Here is a 24,291-nt window from a genome sequence, read left to right on the forward strand (position 1 = left end):
GTATTTATTTGCTTTTGTAAAGAGAGTGGCTTCAGGTAATAGGAGAAAATAGATCACACAGCCAAATACACCAAGTTATTACACCTATAAAAGGAAACGTTAACATTTACACATGAAATATCTTACCATTTATTATAATTGTGTACATTAATGAGTTAAGCAAGTATGATTTAAAATTCTAGGCAAATAAAAAGAAGCGAAAGTGTAATGCAACCACCTCTCTTCCTTAAGTCTGAAGAATTCTGTGCCATTTAAACATGAAAGAGATTTTTTCAGATTGGAGTCAATATCTTGCATGTTGGTTCTAAAACTCTCTTAAAGGCAGAGTGTATCTAGAAGGTAGGGAAGCCAGCCTATCTTGGACCTCTTTATCCTGCCAAGACTCAGGGGTGCTACCTCCCACCCAAAGGCACGACCTTTCTTTCCCTTTCACTCATTCATTCAGCACCTATGTGTCAGTCCCTACCATCTGCGAAGTCCCAGGCTGAGGGCTAGTCTTGAGGAAAACCAGCTCATATTTTGTACGAGTACATGGCCAGTTTTCCACTCCAGAGCAAATCTGACGCACATCTATGGAAATAAATGGAACATTCCTCTCTGATCATTTGGCAGGAAGAACAAGTACACCAGCCAACGTGCATAGGGCTCAGAAACTGGAGAGAGATGGAGAGGCATTTTCTAATTAAACCAAGAGAAAAGGCCCTCATTTTTCATCAGAAAAACTGTCAGGTTGTCCTTTCGAGGAACTTACACAGTGATGCTGGTCCCAAAGGTAGAGGGGCCCAGTCGAACCTGAGCAGAGCATCAGCTGACTGCATGAATGGGCCTGCATCTGTCCAGCTGGCCAACAGGTATCCCTGTTCCAAGTACCTGGGGTTTCAGTAGTTGCCACTAGCTTGGGACAGAGTCTGGACTGGAAAATGGGAGGTCGCTGAGGGCCCTGTGCCCAGATCGGCTAGCCTACTGGAGCTTCCCCTGGGTTGACAAGCTCTTCTTTGGGAAGGTCTGTGAGTCAGATCTGTTCCCAGCTGAGAGTATTTCAGTTCAGAAGTGTTTTCATGGAAAAGGGAGGTGAGAGGGCCAGTTTGGCCCTTCTGGTATTTTATGGGGACCCAGGATGCCCAGAGGAGGGGTGCAATTCCCCACCTTCCCCTCTTTGTAAAAGTGTGCCTCAGGGAAGGCTTGAGGGCGTGGTGTCACCTCCACACAGCGCTTCGCATATACTCAGCATTGACTCAACGTTCATGTCTGTCATTACCGTTACTAGAGGGAGATAGCGATGGTTCTGCACGATGCAATGACCCCCTCTCTGAGCCTCAACATACTCATTTGCAAACTGCGGAGAAGAATACCCTCTGTACAAGATTAGCATGGGGATTAATGCCACCGCTTTGTGATAACGCCTGGTACACAGTAAGGCCTCAAGAAATGTTAGCTGGTTTTCTCCCTTCATAATCCTGCTGGAGTCTATAGACCCTAAAACTTGCTTTAGGGGATTTCTGTGTAAAGTTTAGCGATCGGAAATTGAGGGCAAAGTTATTAATTAGCTAGCAAGATTCAGACACAGATTTCCCTTTGGTCAGTAGCCTCTTAAGAATCACATTCTATAGAATTTAAACCTAACGTGTAAACTTTCTAATACATGTCCACATGCCTGCAGGACAAAACGCAACTATATTGAAAGGTAGGTAGGCAGAAGGTCATTAAAATCTGCTATATAACTCAATCAAAAGCAACTAACTAGTTGTAAAAGTATACGGAAAGTTTAAAAAATATATATGGCAAATAGACAAGCTAAACATTAGCCTGTGTCAATCCCTAGCATTCAATGTCTGCAATTTACCCACCAGGGATCGTCAACAGTCTTTAACCCCTCAGAAGCTTCAGGAGGTCTCCTTCTTCTGTCAAGTTCCAAAGGCACACTCACAGCTGTGAACCTGAATGTGATTTGCTCTCTGTCCCAAAAGTCAGGATACACCGAACCCCACACTCTTGTCCGTGCCTATTGTACCAGGCCACCTAAACTCATCAGGGAGCTGGCCAGTCTGAGGGAAGCCAAAATGGAATTATTGTTCAATCCTCTTTGCTTGAGCCTGAAGTAACATAATGGATGGGAAGTGCTTTCTAAGCTACAAAAAGCTACACACACAAGTAATTATCATAACATCACTAAGACATGGATGCTACTGGATGTAAGCAAGTTCAACTTAAGAAGAGCAAAAACATGAAGCAATCAAATGGAGGAGAGAGGAAGTGAGGGAAGAAGAGTCAGCAACTTGGGGCAAGCGGGGACAGTCAAACTTGTCCAGGAGTTATCAGCTTCTTCTTAGCCTGGAGGAGCCAAAAGAAAATAGAAGTATTCATGAGATTGGAAATACACACCCAATCCAATGAGCAGTCACAAGCCCTTGGGGAGGGTGACTGCTCCAGGCATCAGGAGTAACAGTCCAGGTCAATGTGTCTTCTGGAGAAAAGGCAGAACAGGCTTGTAGCTGGTGGAGGGCCTGGTTGCTACCGATTCCCATTGCCTTCAAGGGAGATATTCTGCTCTGTGCTTCTAGTTGAGGAGGAGGATCACTGGGCCCCATGAAGCTCAGACACTGGGGTCAATTCCACTGGCTTTTAGCATGCAAACCTGTCTTCAGGCAGAGTTCACAATGTGGCCCAGAAGCTGCCCAGGCACCAGGACTGCACCATCACTTCCCACATATGCCTATGTATCCTGGCCTTGACCTGCTGCTGGTCCCCAGCTATATATCTTGTTTTACTGAATACCTTGGCTGAGTCCTGATCTGATGCTATATGAGCAATGGTGGAGGCGACTCAAGGGAATGTGGCAGAGAGCCCCACACCTGAATCTGAAGTCCTGGGTTGAGGTCCTGATTCTGCCATCTACAAGCCAGGTGTTTTCCTATGTCCTTTTGCTTTCTAGGTCTTTACTTCCTTGTTCCCAAATGAGGCTAACAACATAGGCCTGGCCAGCATCCTAGGGCAGCTAGAGGGCTTAGCTGAGGTGCTGCATGGAAGATGCTTCTTGAGAGGAAGAGACAATGACTCCTGCAACTTGGAAATGTCCATGGGGAGGGTCTTTATCTGCGCCACCTAAGACTTCAAAGTATCACAGGGCATAGGGACACAAGGACTCGGGGTCCCCTGAACATAAAGGCTAACAGAGATAGCAGTGTCCCAGGTCAAGACTCAGGGAGAGACCAGAGCACATTTCTTCCCTCTAGTAAGTTTCCAGCACCCACCTAGAAGAGCTTCTCATAGCATTTCCCACAGTGGATGGTGTCACGGTGAATGAAGATCTGATCCAGAAGCTCACCCATTGGTTTACTGCAAATCCCACACTGAAAGAGAAAACAAGCTAGAGGTCAACACACAAGTGAAGCAATATAAACGAGTGGAGTGGGCAGGCTCCAAGCTGATGGCACATCCTGGACTTCGAAGCAGACAATTTAAAAATGGCTAACAGAGACAAAACCCAAACAAAAACAAAAAAAAACCTAACAGGCAGAATGATCACACAGTGGTTAGGAGCCCAGGTTTCAGAATTGGGCCTGGGTTTGAGCCCTAAATCCACTACTTATTAGCTAGATGAGCTTGGGTAAGTTACTGAGGCTCCCTGAGCCTCCATTTCCTCATCTACAGGAGGGCTTTAATTGTGACATTTAAAGTGCAAAAGAAGGTGACATGAAGGCCCACTGAAAGGTAAAGCTATTTCAGCAGTCCAGCCACTCCAGCATGTCTCTCCAGTGAACGTCTAAAGGATGAGAACAGCCAGCCATCTGCAGCGGACCCTCCTGGTACGAGGAGTCAGAGCAGGGTGACCTGCAGACAGTCTCAACTAAGAGGAGACCAAGAGTCCCCATATTTCTGGGACTCCAGCTGTCTCCAGGCCCAGCCTGGACTAAGGCTTCTGGCTTCCAGCTGAAAGCAGTGGAGAACAGCTGCTAGGATCCCCAAGGCCCTCTGCTCATTCTCACCAAGCATCTTTCTGATGGCTCTTTCTTCTGTTTTTCAGTTCCTGTCTCCTGGCCATTTATTTTTTATTTTTTGAATTTTATTTTATGTATTTTTTTATACAGCAGGTTCTTATTAGTCATCCATTTTATACACTTCGGTGTATACATGTTAATCCCAATCTCCCAATTCATCACACCTCCACGCCCACCCCCCACTGCTTTCCCCCCTTGGTGTCCATACTTTTGTTCTCTACGTCTGTGTCTCTATTTCTGCCCTGCAAACCGGTCCATCTGTACCATTTTTCTAGGTTCCACATATGTGGGTTAATATAGGATATTTCTTTTTCTCTTTCTGACTTAATTCACTCTGTATGTCAGTCTCTAGATTCATCCACGTCTCTACAAATGACCCAATTTCATTCCTTTTGATGGCTGAGTAATATTCCATTGTATATATGTACCACAACTTCTTTATCCATTCGTCTGCCGATGGGCATTTAGGTTGCTTCCATGACCTGGCTATTGTAAATCATGCTGCAGTGAACATTGGGGTGTATGTGTCTTTTTGAATTATGGTTTCCTCTGGGTATATGCCCAGTAGTGCAATTGCTGGGTCATATGGTAATTCTAGTTTTAGTTCTTTAAGGAGACTCCATACTGTTCTCCATAGTGGCTGTATCAATTTACATTCCCAGCAACAGTGCAAGATGGTTCCCTTTTCTCCACACCCCCTCCGGCATTTATTGTTTGTATATTTTCTGATGATGGCCATTCTGATTGGTGTGAGGTGATACCTCATTGTAGGTTTGATTTGCATTTCTCTAGTAATGAGTGATGTTGAGCAGCTTTTCATGTGCTTCTTGGCCATCTGTGTATCTTCTTTGGAGAAATGTCTATTTAGGTCTTCTGACCATTTTTGGATTGGGCTGTTTGTTGTTTTCAATATTGAGCTGGATGAGCTGTTTATATATTTTGGAGATTAATCCTTTGTCTGTTGATTCGTTTGCAAATATTTTTTCCCATTCTGAGGGTTGTCTTTTCGTCTTGTTTGTAGCTTCCTTTGCTTTGTGAAAGCTTTTATGTTTCATTAGGTCCCATTCGTTTATTTTTGTTTTTATTTCCATTACTCTAGGAGGTGGCTCAAAAAAGATCTTGCTGTGATTTATGTCAAAGAGTGTTCTTCCTATGTTTTCCTCTAAGAGTTTTATAGTGTCCGGTCTTACATTTAGGTCTCTAATCCATTTTGAGTCTATTTTTGTGTATGGTGTTAGGGAGTGTTCTAATTTCATTTTTTACATGTAGCTGTCCAGTTTTCCCAGCACCACTTACTGAAGAGACTGTCTTTTCTCCACTGTATATCCTTGCCTCCTTTGCCATAGATTAGTTGACCATAGGTGCGTGGGTTTATCTCTGGGCTTTCTATCCTGTTCCATTGATCCGTATTTCTGTTTTTGTGCCAGTACCATATTGTCTTGATTACTGTAGCTTTGTAGTATAGTCTGAAGTCGGGGAGTCTGATTCCTCCAGCTCTGTTTTTTTCCCTCAAGACTGCTTTGGCTATTCGGGGTCTTTTGTGTCTCCATACAAATTTTAAGATTTTTTGTTCTAGTTCTGTAAAAAATGCCACTGGTAATTTGATAGGGACTGCATTGAATCTATAGACTACTTTGGGCAGTATAGTCATTTTCACAGCGTTGATTCTTCCAATCCAAGAACATGGTATATCTCTCCATCTGTTTGTATCACCTTTAATTTCTTTCATCAATATCCTATAGTTTTCTGCATACAGGTCTTTTGTCTCCTTAGGTAGGTTTATTCCTAGGTATTTTATTCTTTTTGTTGCACTGGTAAGTGGGAGTGTTTCCTTAATTTCTCTTTCAGATTTTTCATCATTAGTGTATAGGAATGCAAGAGATTTCTGTGCATTACTTTTGTATCCTGCTACTTTACCAAATTTTTGATTAGCTCTAGTAGTTTTCTGGTAGCATCTTTCGGATTCTCTATGTATATTATCATGTCATCTGCAAACAGTGACAGCTTCCCTTCTTCTTTTCTGATTTGGATTCCTTTTATTTCTTTTTCTTCTCTGACTGCTGTGGCTAAAACTTCCAAAAGTATGTTGAATAAGAGTGGTGAGAGTGGGCAACCCTGTCTTGTTCCTTATCTTAGTGGAAATGCTTTCACTTTTTCACCATCGAGGATGATGTTGGCCGTGGGTTTGTCATATATGGCCTTTATTATGTTGAGGAAAGTTCCCTCTATGCCTACTTTCTGCAGGGTTTTTAAATCATAAATGGGTGTTGAAATTTGTTGAAAGCTTTCTCTGCATCCATTGAGATGATCGTATGGTTTTTCTCCTTCAGTTTGTTAATATGGTGTATCACGTTGATTGCTTTGCGTATATTGAAGAATACTTGCATTCCTGGAATAAACCCCAGTTGATCAAGGTGTATGATCCTTTTAATGTGTTGTTGGATTTGGTTGGCTAGTATTCTGTTGAGGATTTTTGCATCTATGTTCATCAGTGATATTGGCCTGTAGTTTTCTTTCTTTGTGACATCTTTATCAGGTTTTGGTATCAGGGTGATGGTGGCCTCGTAGAATGAGTTGGGGAGTGTTCCTCCCTCTGCTATATTTTGGAAGAGTTTGAGAAGGATAGGTGTTAGCTCTTCTCTAAACGTTTGATAGAATTCGCCTGTGAAGCCATCTGGTTCCGGGCTTTTGTTTGTTGGAAGATTTTTAATCAGAGTTTCATTACTTGTGAGTGGTCTGTTCATATTTTCTATTTCTTCCTGGTTCAGCCTTGGAAGGTTATACCTTCCTAAGAGTTTGTCCATTTCTTCTAGGTTGTCCATTTTATTGGCATAGAGTTGCCTGTAGTAGTCTCTTAGGATGCTTTGTATTTCTGCGGTGTCCGTTGTAACTACTCCTTTTTCATTTCTAATTTTATTGATTTGAGTCCTCTCCCTCTTTTCCTTGATGAGTCTGGCTAATGGTTTAACAATTTTGTTTGTCTTCTCAAAGAACCAGCTTTTACTTTTATCAATCTTTGCTATTGTTTTCTTTGTTTCTATTACATTTATTTCTGCTCTGATCTTTATGATTTCTCTCTTTCTGCTAACTTTGGGTTTTGTTTGTTCTCCTTTCTCTAGTTCCTTTAGGTGTAACGTTAGATTGTTTGAGATTTTTCTTGTTTCTTGAGGTAGGCTTGTAGAGCTATAAACTTCCCTCTTAGAACTGCTTTTGCTGCATCCCATAGGTTTTGGATCATCGTGTTTTCATTGTCATTTGTCTGTAGGTATTTTTTGATTTCCTCTTTGATTTCTTCAGGGATCTCTTGGTTATTTAGTAACATATTGTTTAGCCTCCATGTGTTTGTGCTTTTTACATTGTTTCCCCTGTAATTGATTTCTAATCTCATAGCATTGTGGTCAGAAAACATGCTTGATATGATTTCAATCTTCTTGAATTTACTGAGGCTTGATTTGTGACCCAACATGTGATCTATCCTGGAGAATGTTCCATGCGCACTTGAGAAGAAAGTGTAATCTGCGGTTTTTGGATGGAATGTCCTATAAATATGAATTAAATCTATCTGGTCTGTTGTGTCATTTAAAGCTTGTGTTTCCTTATTAATTTTCTGTTTGGATGATCTGTCCACTGGTGTAAGTGAGGTGTTAAAGTCCTCCACTATTATGGTGTTACTGTTGATTTCCTCTTTTAGAGCTGTTAGCGGTTGCCTTATGTACGGAGGTGCTATGTTGGGTGCATATATATCTATAATTGTTATATCTTCTTCTTGGATTGATCCCTTGATCATTATGTCGTGTCCTTCCTTGTCTCTTGTAACATTCTGTATTTAAAAGTCTATTTTATCTGATATGAGTATTGCTACTCCAGCTTTCTTTTGATTTCCATTTGCATAGAATATCTTTTTCCATCCCCTCACTTTCAGTCTGAATGTGTCCCTAGGTCTGAAGTGGGTCTCTTGTAGACAGCATATATCTGGGTCTTGTTTTTGTATCCATTCAGCAAGCCTGTGTCTTTTGGCTGGAGCATTTAATCCATTCACGTTTAAGGTAATTATCGATATGTATGCTCCTATTACCATTTTCTTAATTGTTTTGGGTTTGTTTTTGTTGGTCCTTTTCTTCTCTTGCATTTCCCACTTAGAGAAGTTCCTTTAGCATTTGTTGTAGAGCTGGTTTGCTGGTGCTGAATTCTCTTAGCTTTTGCTTGTCTGTAAAGCTTTTGACTTCTCCATTGAATCTGAATGAGATCCTTGCCAGGTAGAGTAATCTTGGTTGTAGGTTCTTCCCTTTCATCACTTTAAGTATATCATGCCACTCCCTTCTGGCTTGTAGAGCTTCTGCTGAGAAATCAGCTGTTAACCTTATGGGAGTTCCCTTGTATGTTATTTGTTATTTTTCCCTTGCTGCTTTCAATAATTTTTCTTTGTCTTTAATTTTTGCCAATTTGATTACTGTGTGTCTCGTCGTGTTTCTCATTGGGTTTATCCTGTATGGGACTCTCTGCACTTCCTGGACTTGGGTGGCTATTTCCTTTCCCGTGTTAGGGAAGTTTTGGGTTTTTTTTTCTGCTTTAAAATATACTCTTTATTTTTTTCAATTATAAAGATAATACATTATCCAAACAGATAGCTTAGGAAGCACAAAAATCCACCCAGGAAAACAACAACAAAAGCCCCTCCATCCTACCAGCCAGAGATAAGCGTTGCTGGTGTCTGTGACAAAGGCGCACCTGAGGCCATGCACCGTGTACAGATGATGCCTTTTAAGTCCGGGCAGAAGACAGAAGAACTCACACTAGAAGGAAGGCTGCATGCAGTAAGGCTGCAAAGTTTCTGCACATAGAACGGTGGCCTTAAAGTCTCCTCCCCTTGACCATTTTTGATGCTGCAGAGCCCCACCCACCCAGGGACACAGGAAGAGCTCGTCCCGGCTTCCTGGGGACAGGGCTGGCCTCTGCTCCTCTCAGCCAGACGCCCACGTCCATGGCGACATGAGATGCCCCAGGGCTCCACGGGGCATAGCTGGGACCTGCGGGCAGGGACCCCGAGACTGTGGGTGTGACCATGCATTCCAGAGCGGGCACCAGGAGACAGGGCTGGAGTCCCAGCTCTGCCCCCACTGCCCTTGGACCAGGCAGTCTCTTGGGCCTCAGTTTCTTCGTCTATAAAATGGGAATAACGCCTACCTCATGGGCTCCTGAAGGGACTAAATAAAACATGAGAAGCAGGTCACAGCACTGGCACATCTCAAGGGTCAATAAATGTCACAGTACCCATCACTCCTTCCCATTAACCTGATTCGTGCCAACCCTGTGGCTCTCATTTTTTAAAAAAAACGTCCCTCTGAGCGCTGACCAAAGCCCGGTGGGTAAAGGGGAGGTTTATCATATCCAGAGCCAACCCGAGTCTAGATCCAGCCAGGCCTGCCAGATGACGAGAAGCCGTGAGCCAGGGGCCTGGACCCTGGACCAGAGAAGAGCAGCCCGGTGAGGGCTCTGCCAGGGCCGCGTTCATGCTGCAGAGCAGACAGGGCCCAACAAAGGACGGGCCTATGTGGAGGGGCCCCGTGGGGGGCCACCGAGGCCACCCGGCAGACCTCGGAGGAAGGAAGCCCTTTCAGCGGCCAAGCTGGAACCCTCCCTGCAAAACAATGAATCCCCCATCATTGTTTTGTCTTTAATCACATTTTTAAACACTTAGCATACAAACATCTGTTCCCTGATGTTTCGTCTTTGTGCGTCTGTCATCCTCAAGATGAAAGTCCAGAACCTTCTGCACTAATTTTAAAGTCGGGCTGGATGTTTAGTAATGAACAAAGCTGCTTAAATTTCCCTCTAATTCTGTCTAAGTCTTCATGAAGTTTATCATAAGTAGGGTCATCATAAGGGAATTTCTAAATCATTTCAATCAACGATTCTAAGACCTTCATCTCTTTGCTGTCTTTCTCAGTGGCCCAGCCGTGCAGGAGACATCTCCACGCAAAAGCAAAACCTTGGTAGCACCCGATCTCAGATCCGATTTTAGCTCCATGTAATGTGCCATACTGTCTTCCTTCAATCATACCCAAACTACTTCCTTCTTTATAGCCTTCCTAATAACCTTCCCCATGAAACCGGGCTTTCCATCACATCTCAGGAGACTAGCAAGGAGAAATACCATCAGATGATCACAAAATGTACTGTGACTGTGGCGCCTGCAGTCGAATAAAGGCTCTGACTTTGAAGGCCCAGCAGTGTAATTGGCACCATCATAACCTCTCATCCGCCATCACGATGGCGTCGAACATGTCCTGACTCCCGGCCATGGTGGCAGCCAGCCCGCCCCCCACCCCCACCGTCTCAAGCTCCAGCGCCATGTGCTACGGCCACAGAACCAAGAGCCTTGGGCACGGACGCCAGGAAGTTTTTGACTATAATCTCTTCAAATATTTTCTCGTGTCCTTTCTCTCTTTTCCTTCTGGGACCCCTATAATGTGAATGTTGTTGCGTTTAATGTTGTTCCAGAGGTCTCTTAGGCTGTCTTCATTTCTTTTCATTCTTTTTTCTTTATTTTCTTCCTCAGCAGTGAATTCCACCATTCTGTCTTCCAGATCACTTATCCATTCTTCTGCCTCAGTTATTCTGCTATTGATTCCTTCTAGTGTAGTTTTCATTTCAGTTACTGTGATGTTCATCTCTGTTTGTTTGTTCTTTAACTCTTCTAGGTCTTTGTTAAACATTTCTTGCATCTTCTCGATCTTTACCTCCATTCTTTTTTCGAGGTCCTGGATCATCTTCCCTATCATTATTCTGAATTCTTTTTCTGGAAGGTTGCCTATCTCTACTTCCTTTAGTTGTTTTTCTGGGGTTTTATCTTGTTCCTTCATCTGGTACATAGACCTCTGCCTTTTCATCTCGTCTATCTTTCTGTGAATGTGGTTTCTGTCCCACAGGCTGCAGTACTGTAGCTTTTCTTGCTTCTGCTGTCTGCCCTCTGGTGGATGAGGCTATCCTCCTGGCCATTTTTTCACTGTAAATTTATCAGCCCTCTGTGATTCTAGTTACTGTAGACCAGGACTTGAACCTCAACTTAGCCAGCTAATGGTGCTGATCCATTTAGGGGGTCACCTCTGGGAACACAGGAAAAAAATCAACAATCTGGGCTTGCAACATGCCTCACACTGCGGAGAACAGGAACCCTAAAAGGTTGTTGTGATGCTGTGGCCATAAGTGTCTTCTCTTTCTTCCTACATATAACAATACAAACTAGTATTCCATTTTATTTATTTATTTTAGTATTTATTTATTTTAATGTTCATTTATTTATTTACTTTGGCTGCACCGGGTCTTAGTTGCGGCATGTGGGATCTTTGTTGTGGCATGCGGGATCTTTAGTTGCGGCATGCGGACTCTTAGTTGGGGCATGCGGACTCTTAGCTGAGGCGTGTATGAGGGATCTAGTTCCCTGACCAGGGATTGAACCTGGGCCCCCTGTGTTGGGAGTGCAGAGTCTTACCCACTGGACCACCAGGGAAGTCCCCTACAAACTAGTATTTTAAAATGTTATGTCAATCTAACAAAGGTAAGATAAACCTACAATTAAGCACAGTGACAGATTAGTTTATACAAATGAACTTGAGCAATGGAATGGCATTTCCTGGGAGGCTGCAGGGTGTAGCTGAGACAACACTGGCTCTGATGTCGGAACCGGGATTTCCACCCTCGGTTCTGAGCAGCTGTGTGATCTTACGAAAATAATATCCTCTTCACCTCTGTGCTCATGGACCCCAAGGGTGGCTCTCAGGCACCCTGCCCACATTCCAAGCATTCCCCAAGAATACCAGGCCTATTTTGCCACAATTCCAAGTTCCCCAGCCCTGTGTGAGCTCCAATCAGGCAAGTTTAAAATCCTGCCGCTCTATGCCTCCTCCTCCCAGGCCTGCCAGCCTCCTGCTTGCCTCTTCATCCCTATTCCCTCTGCACGCACGATGGAGACCTGTTTAGCTACCTGGAAAATACCCTTGGACACCTCTTCACCTCTGATTCTGGACCCACCTCCCTCACAAAGCCTTCCTGGGACTCCAACCCACTCCAACTGCACCCTTCACCCAACACGTGGTTCTGTGAGACCAAATGTGCCCAGAGTTGCTTAGGTCTGAGACTCCCGTAATTTTGCTCTCTGTTTAACAGGGGTGCCCTGAAATTAAAGTACATAACCAGAAGTTGACAAAATATTCTAGACCTCTAGAACTTACTTATCTTGGGTACCTGACACATTGTACCCTTTGACCATCACCTCCCCATTTCCCCCCTCCCCAGCCCCTGGCAACCACCCTTCTACTCTCTTCTATGGGTTTGGCTGTTTTAGATTCCTCACATAAGTGGTACTAGGTAGTATTTGTCCTTCTGTGTCTGGCTTACTTCACTTAGCAAAATGTCCTCCACGTTCATCCATGTTGTTGCAAATGGCAGGATTTCCTTCTTCCTTTAAAGGCAGAATAATATCCCATTTTGTGTATATACCACATTTCCTTTTTTAATGTACTTTTGGCTGCGTTGGGTCTTCGTTGCTGTGCGTGGGCTTTCTCTAGTTGTGGCAGGCGGGGGCTGCTGTTCGTTGCAGCGCGCGGGCTTCTCATTGTGGTGGCCTCTCTTGTTGCAGAGCATGGGCTCTAGGTGCGTGGGCTTCAGTAGCTGTGGCACGTGGGCTCAGTAATTGTGGCTCGTGGGCTCTAGGGCCCAGGCTCAGTAGTTGTGGCGCACGGGCTTAGTGGTTCCGTGGCATGTGGGACCTTCCTGGACCAGGGCTCGAATCCATGTCCCCTGCATTGGCAGTCAGATTCTTAACCACTGCGCCACCAGGGAAGTCCCTATATACCGCATTTTCTTCACCCATTCATCAGGCAATGCACAATTAGGTTGCTTCCATGTTTTGGCTATCATTAACCATGCTGCAATGAACAGAGAATACAGACACCTCTTTGAGATCCTGATTTCAATTCCTTTGTGTATATACACAAAAGTGGGATTGCTGGATCATCTGGTAGCTCTATTTCTAATTTTTTTGCCTGGCTTTGCTGTCAGGATAATGCTAACTTCATAAAATGAGCTTGGAAGTATTCTTTCTTCCATTTCTGGAAGAGTATAAAAAGGATTGGTATTAATTTTTCTTTAAATGTTTGGTAGACTTGCCCGTGAAGACCCAGCCTTGAGTTTTCCTTTGTTGAGAGGTGTTTGGTTACTGAGTCAATCTTCTTATTATTCGTCTGTTTAAGCTTCCAATTTCTTCTTGGTTCTGTCTTGCTAGGTTGTGTGTTTCTAAGGATTTATCCACCTCTTCTAGGTTGTCCAATTTATTGGTATGTAATTGTTCATAACAGTTTCTAATAAGTTTTCATGTAAGTCCAGGAATCAGGGAAACAGAATGTTCTTTGCCAAATGACATGTCACAGTCTCTCCCTGCAGCACTCCTGAGTCAATTCTGGATCCACGCAGATGGAAGAGCTTCCTACCACGTGGCCTTTTGTTCCTTTCCTCCAGTGTTCTGGGCCCCTCTCTACCTCGGCCACTGCTCTGGCCAGACTCTATGTGGACAAGCAGCCTCAGCATTGCCTGGAAACTTGTTCGAGAGGCCAATTCTCAGGTCCCACCCAGACGTACTGAGTTAGATACTGGGCTGGGGCCCAGCCCTCTTTGTCTTAAGAAGCCCTTCAGGGAATGGTCAGGTGTGAGATGCACACTCCAGAGTGAGAACTGCTGCTCTAGACCTCGTTACAGCCAATAAGTCATACAGCCCACTGCTTGACTTCCATGTCTTCCAGCTTATTTGGCTGATCTCTGCCACCGCTGGAACCTCCATTACTGGACCAGTTCACCGCCTCACTGTTACTGTTCCATTGCACACAGACCAATCCCTGCCAACTCACCTGGCATAGTCTCCACCCCAGTAAATGCAACTGCCCCTGCTTCACCCTTGTTGCTGAGCCTGGCTAGGGAACAACACAGTACATGCTGATCGGTCTCCATAGGAATGAATGAGCCCTCCCTTCAAGCGGGCTCTGCACAGCCCATCCACCCTCCCTGTCTCTGAGACAATATTTCACAGACTCCCCTTTCTTCTCAAGTGTCCAACACCCCTTGCCCACCCTCACTCATAGATGATCATGTTTTCTAATCGACTGAGAAAACAGAAGCAAGTACTGAAGTTCTTCATTCTTCCACAAGCCAACTTGGGAACTTCTCTGTATGTGACCCAGAGATTTGGCCTTTCCTATTCCTGCCATGTGTCAACTGGTACCCATCTTTCTCTCCTACAGATGTACATCATGATCACCATCAACGTCTCTTTCTCCTGCATCATCAGTGTCTGCTCACTACTGTATCGCTCCCATCAGCATCAACCCATGCCTGGCACCTCTGCCCCACTGTCTGCTTGCACTGCTCCCTTACAAAGCCAACCCATCAGGAGAGTCTTCCAGGCTCACTCTGTCCATTTCCACATGAGCCCACTCCAGTCAACCTTCTATCCCCGTCACTCCAGCAAAACTGCTCCAACTGAGGTCACAGATGACTACCATGCTGCAAAATTCAAGGTCAATTCTCAGGCTTCATCCCATTTGATCTCTCAGCAACCACTGACAGGGTGACCAATGCAGTCTTTGGAGAAACTGTGTCACTTGGGGCATCGCACTGTGTGTTACTTCTCACCCTCCTCTGTGGACCCCCTCCTCTTCCCAACCTCTAAATGCTAGAAAGCCACAAGGCTCAGCGTCAGCCCCCCTCTCCACCCACTCATACCTTAGGTGATTTCATCAGGTCAGGGACGGCTCAGGGAAAAAGCATGCCCTGTGGACTCCCAGCTCCAGCCTTACCCTGGAACACAAACTCACATATCCCAACAACCATCTGAGCTCCTCACGTAGCTCTCACTGAGGCATCTTCAATTTCACTCATCTCCGCCTTCCCTCTGCTCAAACCTGCTCCCCTCTAGTCCTTCCCTTCTCGGTAAAAGGTGCCACCATCCTTTCAGCTAATGGCTTGGGCCCCAAACTTTGCAATCTCCTTTGACTCCTCTCATTTTCTCATAGCCACAACCTGCCAGCTCTATTTTCAAACAGTATCCCCGATCCAGGCACCATCTTGACATGTCCCCTGCCAACTCCCTAATCAAGTGACTGCTTTCTCTAGCTTGATCTACTGCAGCAGTTTCCTAACTGATCTCCCTTTTCCCATTCCTGCCCCTCTACAGTCGCTCCTTCACCTAGCAGTCAGAGGGATCCTTTGAAAAGCATGAGTCAGACCCTGTCTCTCCACCACCCAAACCGTCCAGTAGGTTCCAACTGCATTTACAATAAAACCCAAAGTCTCTCTGTGTCCTGAAAATACTCCATGCTGCTGCCCCAGGGCCTTTGCACTTGTTGGCTGTCTGCTGGTAATAGTCTTTCCCCAGAAGACTGCTTTTGTTTCCCTCACAGTATTAAGCACATAGTACTCCTTTCAACTTGGGAGCCCATTCAGCTCCCAGTTCTGCAAAGCCTTTGAGATGGAGCACATTCATACAGAGATAAAGCCTTCTCCACACTCTCAGAACCCATAAAGGCTCCCGAGCTCTGGATGATGTTCTCAGCAGCACCGCCTGTCTTCCTTACCTTAAAGCAATAGTCATGGCAGCAAAGGCCAAGGTGTTCTAAGGTAATCTTTGGACAGTCTCCGATCTCCTGGTTGCAGTAAGTACAGACCCCTCCACTTGTTCTGGGAAATGAAAAACAAGAATCCACGGTCAGGCTGGTACGCAGACTATTGATGTGATGCAGCCAGATCCTGTGGTTTGACGCAGCCAGGCTTAGGCTGCTGCCAGGATTCCCAGCCTGCCATCTTTTTCGGTAGTGTGAACTGGCCATATAGCCTTGGGCCAGACTGGGCCGCAGCCCACTGTAGACCCTCACATTGTTTCCAGAAACCAGTCCTGTATCTTCACCCTACTCTCTATTGTACGTCTGGCCACCGCGATCTGATTCTTATTCCAGGCAGCTTGCTTGTCTCTGTCCCTCTGCCTAGCATATCTGCATGTGGGGCTATTCCCACCTGGAATAGGAAAACATACGTCTTCTCCTATAGGAGACACGTCTCTGTATGCCCTGCCTGGCCCCTTGTCTTGATGGCCCTTTTCTTCATGCCTGGGAGCACTGAGTGCTACCTGGAGTATCACAGAGGCAGCATGGGACCAAGGACTACCACAAAGTCAATGTGGCTGTAGAGCCTGCTGGGACCTCATACTGAAGTCCTAGATACCGACTTGTAGATTGAGTATCTCCCCAGTTCCAGGATCCCTGTCTTTGTTCCTCAAGTCACCCCCTGGTTTTCCTCCTCAGACAGAACCTGTCAAAAGTCCCTGCCTGCCTTGCTGCTGGTCCAGGGCTCAGTCTCTTGACAGTGTTACCCTCGTCACAGCCCCGTTCCTCCCTCTTATTTTACCACCACCAGTCCCAGCTCACAGTTAGTCAGATGGCAAAGTGGAAACACCCCTTACCTGGGAGTACTCAGGGCCCTGGGGTTTAGCCCTAGCTCTGCCACTAACTCACTGCTTTTGCCCTTTGGTCTTAGCTGGATTCAAAGGCTTTCATTGCCACAAGTGTGACACCCCAATGAGGGAGGCAGTGCCCTATGCTGTGGTGTGGCACATCCCATCTGGAAATGGACCACAAGTAGCAAAGCGTCAGACAATAGCAAATGGACTTTCAGCGTGTAAATCTCCCTCACCTGCTTCTCCTCTGGAGACCTGTGAGCTCCCTGGTAACACAGCAGACTTACCTCTCAGAGTATGGAGTAGTGTCACGTGGGAGTTTCTTCTCCATGTTGCCTGAGTCCTCAATGCTGCTGACGCTGAAGGGAGTGTGATGGGAGAGAGGAGAGCAGTAATGAGTGGAGAATGCTTTTCTGATTAACACATGACTCTGCATGACCAGCCAGCATCTGTTATGTCAAATGAACTTGGTGCCAATGAGGCGTAATTCTCTCAGAGAAGAGCTCTTACACTGGGGGCAAAGAAGACCTGCTGTGGTGAGAAAGATGAGAAGGGGGTGGCTAGGGTTCTGGAGAACTGTCAGTTTCACGGACCAGGGGGAAAGGACCATGGCTTTTTGCTCCACATATGCACCTCGGTTATAATGTGACAATCACCAGGGGCCCACTCACAGCAGGAATCAACTAAGAATGGGAACAAAAAAAACAAGGAAACATTCCAACATAATACTGTGCTGGGTTACACAGTGGAATTAGGGGTGATTTTTAAATTTTTTTTCCTTTTCGCATCTTCATTTTTCAATAATATGACTTTTTATAATAAAAAATAATGATCAAAAAAACTATTTCCAGGGAAGGGCAAATAGCTACAAGCTCTGGGATATGGTTTAGTGAAGCTGTCATGCTAACAGGAGGTGTGTGATGACCTCCTGAGGTTAAGTGACCTGCCTAAGGTCATGCTTGGAGAAAGCGGTGAGCCAGAATTTCAGCCCAGCTTCTGATTTCTTTTGAGATTTAAGCTTACCTCTAAGCCTCCTGGAAGGTAAAGCAAAAGGTGAAAACACACTGGACTACACAACTCTAAGTGCCCCATTAAACAAAATACTGGTGGGACTGGAAGAAGAAAAACCAGGAGATGGACAGAGTTCATAGAGGCAAACGCTAAATGGCACCACAAGGAGGGGACTTCCCTGGTGGTCCAGTGGTTAAGACTCCGAGCTTCTGCTGCACGGGGCACAGGTTCAATCCTTGGCTAGGGAACTAAGATCCCACACGCTGCGTGGCATATCAAAAAAACCCCCCAAAGAAACAAACAAAAACAAAAAACCACCTCCCTGAAAAAAGCTATAGAGACAGAAAATAGTGGTGGCCAGGGGCTGTGGCTTGTGGTGCTGGGGGCACTGCCAATGGGTCTGGGGTTCCCTTTTTGTGTGATAAAAATGTCCTGGAATTGGATGGTGGTGATGATTGCACAACGTTGTAAATGTACCAAAAACCACTGGACTGTACACTTTAAAGAGCGAATTTTATGACATATTAATTATATCTCAACAAAGCTACTAGGAAAAATCACTCTTAGGAGTTACAAGTGAAGAAACTGAGGCTCATAAAGGTTGAGCATCTTCTCCAAAATGACCCAACAAATGGGGGTTGAGCAGGCACTTGAACTTGACCCCTACGCCCATGATCATCACTCCACAGCAGCAGTGAAAGCTGGTCTGGAGTCCCCAGAGCACCAATCCTGAAAGAAGGCCAGGATGCACCTCTCTGTTACTAAAATCCTCACCCTAGCAGTGGGGTGATGGATGTGTCATAAAAAAAAATCCCAGGAATACACTGTCTCAGTGTGGGTTAGTTTTTAGCTGAGGTGGCATGGAGGTACCCTTCAATATGGCATCCGGAAGCAAGCAGACAAAGAGATGATGAGTGAAATGTGTGTTCAGATGAGGCAACCTGGCATGCTGGAAGGAGCATGGGAGCTGAAGGGAGGAGCCCTGAGTTCTGGAACAGGATGGAATTAACCAGATGGTTCTTAAGGGCCTCACAGGCTCTATCAAGAGTGATGCTCTCAGGATTTCACAAAAGAAAGCTTGTAGTCTACCAAGAAACAAATACAGGCAGAAACGGATGGTGCTGGAAGTGGAGTGTAGGATGACTTAATGACAAAAGGGGAGCACAAAGGCACCGGGTTAGGTAGAACACCTGGAAATGCATAAATCATGTCCGTGAGCAATTAACTCATCTACCTATTCAATACATGATTACACAGAAGGTACTCTGGGTGAAGTACTTAATGAGGTACTGGGGATGCAGGAATGAGGACAACACAGGGCCTGGCAGGAGAAGGCCGGGACATAGAAAGATCCGGGACTTCTCACCTGCTGTAGAATGAAGACAGTGGCTCCCCGGAAGATACCTCACCAGCATTCACGTACTCCTTCATAAAGAGAATCCCTTTGCTGTAGAAAAAACACAGCAGAACAGAAAAAGGTATACTGGAAGATTCCAGGGGGCTGGGCCTGACCCAAAGCAGGGGTCCAGGACAGGAAGGAGGTGCAGGAGCTCATGGGAATGCCTGGGGGCAGAGGTGCTGGTGCTCTAGTCCCCCGGCAGGCAACAAAAGCAGGAAACAGGAGCTGCTAGACTGCTGAGCCCGCTGTGGACTCGGGCTGAAATCAAAGCCCAGGAGTACAGCCTGCGGCGTGTGGATTTGAGTGCTAGGAAGACGCTCCCCACAGCCAGTGGTGGGACGCTACCCTCCCGAGACTTCAGTCCAGTGGACTTTCAATTCTCCTCTCTGACCACATTTTGTTTCCGTTCTGCCTGGGACTGAGATCACCTCTAAGCCTCATCTTACACTGTCAAATCTCCATCAGCAATCTAACCTCTCCCTTCCCACTCTTGGAGCTCCAGGGTGAGCTCAGGAAGTTGCCTCACCCTGGACAAGCCCCTGGCAACTTTGGGAACAAGGTCTACCTCACGATGGGCTCACCATGACACCAAATTTGGCCCCATTTATATGCTCTGCACTCCAGCCTGCTGGCTTGATGGCAGTAGACGCTCCTCTGATCTCTCCTACACACACACACACACACACACACACACACACACACACACACACAGTTCACTCAGCCTCCTTGTAATGGCTCCCTTCCTTCACTCTAAGATGGCAGGTGAGGACAGGAAGTCAGGTGAGGCAGTGGTTATGCGCCTCTTCTCACAACAGATAACGTGAGAGAGACAGACATAGGCCCTGGCCTCAAAGGGATTTCTTTTGACTTCGCAAGCATGTTCCCCAAGAAACATTAGCAAGGTCCGAAGGATGGCAGAGCCCTAGGAAGTGCCACCTCAGCTTCTCATTGGGAGACTCTGTTCAGGCCCACACACAGGAGTTTATATCAGGGGAACACTTGGGCTACACTCTGTGGTCCCTTGACCAATGGGATGCTGAGAATTGGAGTAGGTCCTAGAGCTAATATCAGGAAGTAACGTGGGACAAAAGCCGAGTCCTTTAGCTCCAGGGAGGAAATAGCCCACAGAACATCTCTGAGATTGTCCCTTCTTACCTGGTTGAGTTAGACTCCAATTCACTTGGGGAGGCTGGCACATAAACCTGAGGCTGCTCAGAGGTGGCAGTGACAGTAAGAGTGACCATACAGCTTGAGGGGTTCCCCATCCTGAAAGAAGTGGAGGGAGAAGCGAGTGTGTCACCACTGAGAGCTGGTGTCGTCCAGAGCCCAGCAGGGTTGTCAGGGGCTAACGCCAAGACTGCCACTTCAAAGAGTTGAAAAGAACGCTGACGTTTTTTAAACAACCCTTGAAAATCACTGAGCTGTTTGTTCCTTGAGGCTCCTAAGATCAATGGGTAAAAGTACTCATTTTATAGATGAGAAAACCCAGGCTATGTGACCCAGGTTACATTGTTAAGTTGGTGGCAAGACCCCGACCTTCCAGTGTGTGCCCAGAACTACCCCTGCAGCCAAGGGCCTTGGCCTATGACTCACTTGGTTACAGCAGAGCTATGGGGCTAGCAAGGACTTGACAGACACAGCCCCGCTCACCTCCTCAATGGGTGGGGCAGCCCCTTCCTGGAATGAGCTTCCCGCCCCCATCCTCCAGTGAAGTTTCTGGAGAGCACATGGCTGAGGGAGAGAGGGACAAATGAATTTAGCTGTCACCAAGGAAGAGAGGTGGATGGACCTCATTCTGGAAGTCACCTACCATAAGAAGCAGCAGGAGACTGACAGGTATAATGGTTTTTCTGAATCTCCACCCCTTGGCATAGCACACAGCCCCTGGCCTGGAATCCAGTGCCCAGGACTTCAACTAGTTTGAGAGTGGGGAGGGTAGAGAACAATCATGATAGCACCTTCCCAGCTCCCAGCCTCATCTGTCCAGACAACGTCACGTGTACCTGATCTCTCTCGTACCTTTGCACATGACACCACTTTCTCCTCTGGGAAGCCATTCCCGGAGTACCTGCCCTGTCACCGCAGGCTGGATGAGGTGCCCTGCCTCAATGTGCCCCGTCACCCTGTGCCTAGGCCTAGGTCACTCTAGGACACAGAAATGCACCATGCAGACTGAAGGAGGTGGACTGGCTGGGAGGGGAGGCCCAGTGGGAACGTGGAGAGACAGACGGGGGATAAAGTACAGAACCAGACAGTCAGAAGAGGACCGAGTACGAGAGGAAGGAAACAGCATCCACTTGTGACTGAACAGCTAGCCAGTGTCTGGCATCCTCTGATCCACACACAGCATGACAGTCGAGGGGACAGAGAGCTGAGGGGGCAAGGGGACCTGAAGCACAAGGAGAAGAGGCAGCGGGTGGGCTTCCCTGGTGGCACAGTGGTTGAGAGTCCGCCTGCCGATGCGGGGGACGCGGGTCCGTGCCCTGGTCTGGGAGGATCCCACGTGCCGCGGAGCGGCTGGGCCCATGAGCCATGGCCGCTGGGCCTGCGCGTCCGTGAGCCTGTGCTCCACATCGGGAGGGGCCACAGCAGTGAGAGGCCCGCGTACCGCAAAAAAAAAAAAAAAAAAAAAAAAAAAAAAAAATGGAGAGGCAGTGGATATAGCAGTGATTAGCAATACAGGCTCTGGGCTGACTGCCGGGGTTCTAATCCCTGTTAGGCCACTGCCTGGCTGGGTGACTATTGGCCAGCTACTCAACGTCCCTCCGCCTCAGCCTCTCAACTATAGAAGAGATATAATAATAGCACCTCTCTCATAGGGTTGGTGTGAGAACTAAATAAGTGAGGACACATAAAGCATGAGAAGGATGCCTGCACATTCTCAGCATGCAGCAAATGCTAATGGTTCCTACCGTGGTGTTACTGCTGTGGTATCTGTGTGCTTCCTGAGGGTGTGCTTGGGGGCCCAGCCATCTTGTTCAGTGTGTGTATGGCCGCTACCTACAACTGGTTCATATGAAGTACTTGCATATCGTCTCTGGGTTATTCCCAAACTCATGAGCACTTTGGGCAAAGATCTCTGGAGAGCTAAGAGAACACTGAAATGGTGCTACACAAGGCACAACTTAGAAATCTTCCAGCCCCATGAATGGCAAGGCACCCCGTATCCTTCTGCCAAGCCAGGTCTTCACACTCCATGTGGCTGCCAGACAGCACGGTTCTCCGGGCACCTTCTCTCTGTCAGGTTTGGTGCTGTGGTTCCAAACTCAAGCCCACAGAGATCTACCCCTGAGATACTCATTGCTTGTCAGCCTCCCATGGGCTCCTAGCCCATCACACGTGCAGAAGGTAGCTGGCACGCCTAGCGTGTTAGGGTTTGTTCTGGGCTATGGGCCCTGACAAAAGTCAGGTTCAGGCAGGCAGGAGTCCAGCACAGAGTGGCCCTTACCTGCTGGCCTGGCTGTCCACTTCCAGGTGCTGCTCAGGATTTCTGGGGCTGCTCTGCTGCTCGGGGTTGCTGGGGTCTGCCGGCTTCTGGGTGGGTGCAGCTGGGTCTCCCTGGTCATCTTGCTGGACTCCAGGCCTCCCTTGCCAGGCGTCTTCCACCTTGGTGACCACATTCTCCTCCTCAAGATCAGCCAAGCTGCTGAGGAAGAATAAGCCCTTGGTTACCAACTACACACTGATATCCCCACCCGTGGCCATAGCAGGCTCCTCTCCCAGGAGGTGGGGCAGACAGGAGCCCGGCATGGCCCCCACCTCGGGAAGAGCTCGTGTCTTCCTCAGGAGGACCCCAGCGCCGCTGCTGCCCTCCCACCAACAACGGCTGTCCCCACGTGTATTACATGAAGCCTGAGCCCAGATGCTTTTGTCACCCCCTCAGTCCAGCAAGGAGGGAGTGCCTTCCCTGCTGTCCTTGGCATCAAGCTCTTTGGGAGATCTTCCTTCCTTCCTGGCCTCACATCACAGCTACGCTTGCACATCCCTTGCCATCCCCATCCCCATCCTGAGGTGCTTCGGAGGGCCTTGTTCTCAGTGCTGCTGCCTCCTCCACGTCCCGTGGGATGGTGCTACTGCCTGCTGGCCTCAAGCACCAAAGATGCCATATGCCCACTGGCCGGGGCCAAGACTGAGTGAGATTATTGAAAACATGAGGCTAGTTCACCATCACCTGGATCCTGGCCTGTCCCGAACTCAACCCTCCTCATGTCAGCAGCCTGCCTCCAATGGCTGGTGGGGCTACCTTAGGACAAGAAGATCAAACCACCAGCTACCTCCAGCCCTGGGACTCTACTCATGGAAGTTAATCCCATAGTAGGCAGGCAGGCTCGCTGCCTTCAAGCTGGAATAACAAGGGAAGTGGAGCTCATCATACCTTTTGGAGAGTATGCTCTCCTCAGACAGTGCCAGCCCCTTAGCCAGCAGAATGCCCTGACACACCCACCCCACCTCTGCCTGTGACATACAGGCTTGAGCTAAAGGCAAACCAAGAAGGCCTAAAGAGTTTGTTTCCCAACTCTGGAAGCCCTGAGCTAGCTTTACCATGGACTTAATCGGACTCCTGTACCAACCCATATCCCCTACAGAATTACAGTAATACAACTTATCCTCACCAAGTCTGTGAAGGAAGCCAAGATTCTCAGGAAAGAGCAGTTTGGATGTCCACTGCGACACATGGACAAGTGGATGACTAAGGCTCCTTCACCCTAGGCCTCAGAGCAGAGTTACTACAATTACAGGCGGTATAACCCACCTAACCCATAAAAAGGAAATCACAGTAAAACAGTCACAGGAAGTCTTGCTGAGCAATGTAACAACCCAGAGGTCTTCCAGGCCCCTAATGAATCGCCTGGAAGTCAAGTGTTTAGAGATAGGGAAGGTAATAAATACTTCTGGCTGTAACCAGATCAAAGATCCAGAAGCCTAATACAGCTACTGACAATTGGACACAATCACACTCTCTACGTGGAAGAAAACAGCCCCTTCGCCTCTTGTGCTACCTCCATGACACTCCCCCAAAGGTTGACAGCAGTTGTCCGCTGTGAACAAATGTGGTTAAAGCTCACCTGTTCCTAATGCACAGAGAACATAAACCTGAAGAGCCCAGACTTGCAACACAGAGGAAAACAGCATACGCTTTAGATGTAAAGTCTAATAATACAAATTTAGTGAGAAGGTGAGCTAATCTATCTTATTAAGTAAAGTCAGGCCAATACGGCTGGTAAAGGGGACCAGAGGCCAGCTTTCTGAGTGTCCTTAAATAGTCTGGTGGAAAGAGATAGTCCTCTGGGACTGGTTTATTTGGCTGTAACTTCTTATAAAAAAAGAATCCAACATTTATGTAGTACTTTGTGCCAGGAAATGTCCTACATGCAAACACATTT

At 47.0% G+C, this 24,291-nt stretch overlaps 1 protein-coding gene across 8 annotated transcripts in view; it reads right to left on the reverse strand.

Moving 5' to 3' along the window:
- ZNF185 (zinc finger protein 185 with LIM domain) overlaps positions 1-24,291 on the reverse strand; it is a 59,085-nt gene continuing 34,794 nt past the window's right edge. For 7 of the 8 annotated variants that reach the window (XM_081221890.1, XM_081221886.1, XM_081221889.1 and 4 more), the window contains 7 exons: positions 22,356-22,553; positions 20,063-20,173; positions 18,875-18,955; positions 16,785-16,856; positions 15,623-15,725; positions 3,252-3,350; positions 1-2,331 (listed from right to left, as the gene is read on the reverse strand). In XM_081221890.1, the coding sequence (XP_081078016.1) occupies positions 3,252-3,350; positions 15,623-15,725; positions 16,785-16,856; positions 18,875-18,955; positions 20,063-20,173; positions 22,356-22,553 (664 nt within the window). In that variant the 3' untranslated portion in view covers positions 1-2,331. The remainder of the gene's footprint in view (positions 2,332-3,251; positions 3,351-15,622; positions 15,726-16,784; positions 16,857-18,874; positions 18,956-20,062; positions 20,174-22,355; positions 22,554-24,291) is intronic. The other variant, XM_081221885.1, reaches the window with a different exon arrangement.

This window comes from Mesoplodon bidens (genome assembly GCF_964165515.1).
Source record: "Mesoplodon bidens genome assembly, chromosome: X".
NCBI lineage: Eukaryota > Metazoa > Chordata > Mammalia > Artiodactyla > Ziphiidae > Mesoplodon > Mesoplodon bidens.